The 2,714-nt window shown below is 39.6% G+C and overlaps 1 protein-coding gene across 1 annotated transcript in view; it reads right to left on the bottom strand.

Moving 5' to 3' along the window:
- Positions 1–1,833, bottom strand: part of NME5 (NME/NM23 family member 5) — a 5,067-nt gene extending 3,234 nt beyond the window's left edge. The window contains 3 exon segments of the mRNA XM_009584725.1: positions 1–20; positions 1,060–1,160; positions 1,532–1,833. Coding sequence (XP_009583020.1) covers positions 1–20; positions 1,060–1,160; positions 1,532–1,833 — 423 coding nt within the window.
- Between the last annotated feature and the right edge of the window lie 881 nt (positions 1,834–2,714).

The following is a 2,714-nucleotide window of genomic DNA, read 5'->3' as shown; positions in this document are numbered from 1 at the left end:
AGGAATTGGCTCCAAGATCACTGTAAAGAGTAACCACAGGTGTTGGAAAGCAGCTTGCAGAGTGATTAAAAAAGGCATTCTTTCAAAGGTTGTTTATATCTGAGCTGCTGTTTTCCTTAATAAGTTAATAATACATAATGGTTTTTATAGCTTCTCCCAAAACAAACTGAAAAAAAACTACCTGAACCCCTTTACAATTTTCCTGAGGTCATCTTACTAATTACAGACAATTATGAAAGGGGAAGAAATTGGATCATCTGGGGAAAACCTGTATCCTTGAAGATGCATTGGGGGCATGAGAGAAACAATATATCCCATGCTTAGTACTTCCTTCTTGCAGCGTGAAGCTGGTTTCTGAAGACCCTAAAAATCTCACCTTAAGTCCACCCAGTCGTTAGGGTAAGGAGAAGAGACATAGTTTACAAAGGGTAAGGTTTGTAGGGAAGTGCAACATCTTTTACTAAACTAACTCATACAGTTGACAGAAACAGACAACTTTTTCTAGAAGAGTTTCCCTTGCATCTTTCTGTCAAAGAGTGAAGTAATCTTTCAACTGTTACATTACAAACAAGAGATCCTCTCCCAGCCTTTCCAGGTTCCATGGCCCATTTCTCTGGCACTTAACTTTGGAATTGCACTATCATGTGAGCATCCAGCTGCTGATGAACAGGAATTACTCAAGCTGAGCCCAAGAAGAGAGTCAGTTGTCTCAAGCCAACAGGAGTCCCCGCGGCTGACAGTGCCAGAAAGACATGCTGGAGTGTAATAGCTTCCCATTTCCTCTCACTTACCAGCTTTGTCTTCTCCAATTCCCAGACCACAGAGTTTGAAAAGTAGAAGCAATCCCTGTAACTGTAATGGCTCTTCAGATACATTTTGGTATGCCTTTCATAGCAGAAAATATCAGCTTACACATGAAGAGATTCACATTCTCATAAAGCAAACACACCCAAACTCTTCTAAATCAAATTGTATCTAGAGTCTGGACAGAGACAAGTAATAACAGGGAAAGACACTATCCTCCCAAAGATTGGCAATACATTATTTGCACCATTTTACCTTCTGGAAACATGAATCGAATTTCTCTTTCTGCTGAGGGAATGCTGAGACTGCCGTGAAGTCCATTCCTCAGATCATCAGTCCCATAGATTGCTCTTAAGCTAAAAACAAGAGAAAAAATTGCTTGGTAGACAACTACAAATCCGTTCCAAGTCTCTACAGTCTGAGAGCATATGAAAGCAATATATATGGACTAACTAACAAGGCATTGGCTTGATTTCATTTTTTAAAAAAATACATAGCTACCTAAAATTTATGCTCATGCACTCAGCATTCTCCATAAAATGGGTGAACTTTACATACTAAAAAAACAAAGGTGAAACACTATGTTACACAAAATTGAAGAGATAACAGGCCACTCCAAATCTGTATCTCTATTGTAAAAGGAAAAAAAAAAAAGAGAGAAATTCTGGTCTCAGATAAGAGAAAGACAAAATCCTACTGACTTCACCAAGGCCAATCAGTCAGTTACCTGTGAGGGCGAGTTCTCCTAGCTTTTATGCTGTTTGATGGTCCAAGCAATTCCTTCCAGTATGAGACTGCGCAATGTCTGGCAAGCACCATAGCAACTAAAGGTCCAGAACTCATATAGGCTGTTAAATTAGGAAAAAACACTTTTCCATATTGGTCTGCATAAAAGTTGCTACATTGCTCTGGGCTTAACTGGAGCTTCCGTTTCTATAAAGTGTAAAAGAAAAAAAGAATGAAAAAAAAGCTTGCCAAATTAAGATAGCTTGCTACCTCAGGTCGAATACAGTCCTCTGGTGCAGACATATCTTCAAGTGCAGGAGAACAGACACAGCGTAACATCCCAGCCTAATCTGATTCTCCCAGATCTGATCGTCTTTGAGATAGAGAGTAAAAAAGAGCGAGAGTTTTCCAAGTTAATTAAGCAGACAAACAGGCCATTTGAGTAAGATGTGATTTTAGCCTAAGCAAACTACAGCATTTTAAAACTGCTGGATAACTTAAAGTAACAGTCAGGGCACAGTGCAGAAAAAGTGAAGAGCATTACAAGGGCAGGATTTAATTACTCAGCTGCTCCAGCATAATGTTCTACTGTTAAACAATTTTCTTTTCAGCCCACACCATTAATTATGCAATTGTTCTATTTTTCATTCAATACTCATGCTTTATGATTCTCACAACAGCTGCCTAGCCTGCAGGTGCCCAGGATTAGGACAAGTTTGGGAAGTTATCAGAAGGCATAGGGCAGTCACAAAAAGAAAAGAAATACTTTTTAAAGTGCATTCTTTGAGCCCAAACTTATGCAATGCAGTACTACAAATTCAGATTCCTAATAACTTTGGTGCCAAAAGTCACTGGAGACATCAGAAGATGCCATAAACACCTTGTCATTAAAAAAAAATAAAGATGATCTAATTTCTCTCATCTTCTGATAAATTTCGTATAAATAAAACAACCAGAAAGGAGGAATTTAAAAAAGAACAAATGTGGAAAAGGTGCATTTACAAAAAAAAAGAAAAACTACTACATTTCCGAGAAGAAAAAAAAAAGTCTTAAAATGATATCTAGAAGCGCAGTCGTCGCTCACTCAGCGCCACAGAGCCAGCTACCACGGCCAAGGCCGCTGCCGCGGGGCCGGCGGCAGGATGATGGAGGGGGAGGAGGGGGAGGAGGAGCCGCTGCGGGGA

This window comes from Fulmarus glacialis, unplaced genomic scaffold (genome assembly GCF_000690835.1).
Source record: "Fulmarus glacialis isolate BGI_N327 unplaced genomic scaffold, ASM69083v1 scaffold30559, whole genome shotgun sequence".
Lineage (NCBI taxonomy): Eukaryota > Metazoa > Chordata > Aves > Procellariiformes > Procellariidae > Fulmarus > Fulmarus glacialis.
Note: the sequence above shows the minus strand (reverse complement) of the source record. Positions and strands in the feature narration are given on the sequence as shown.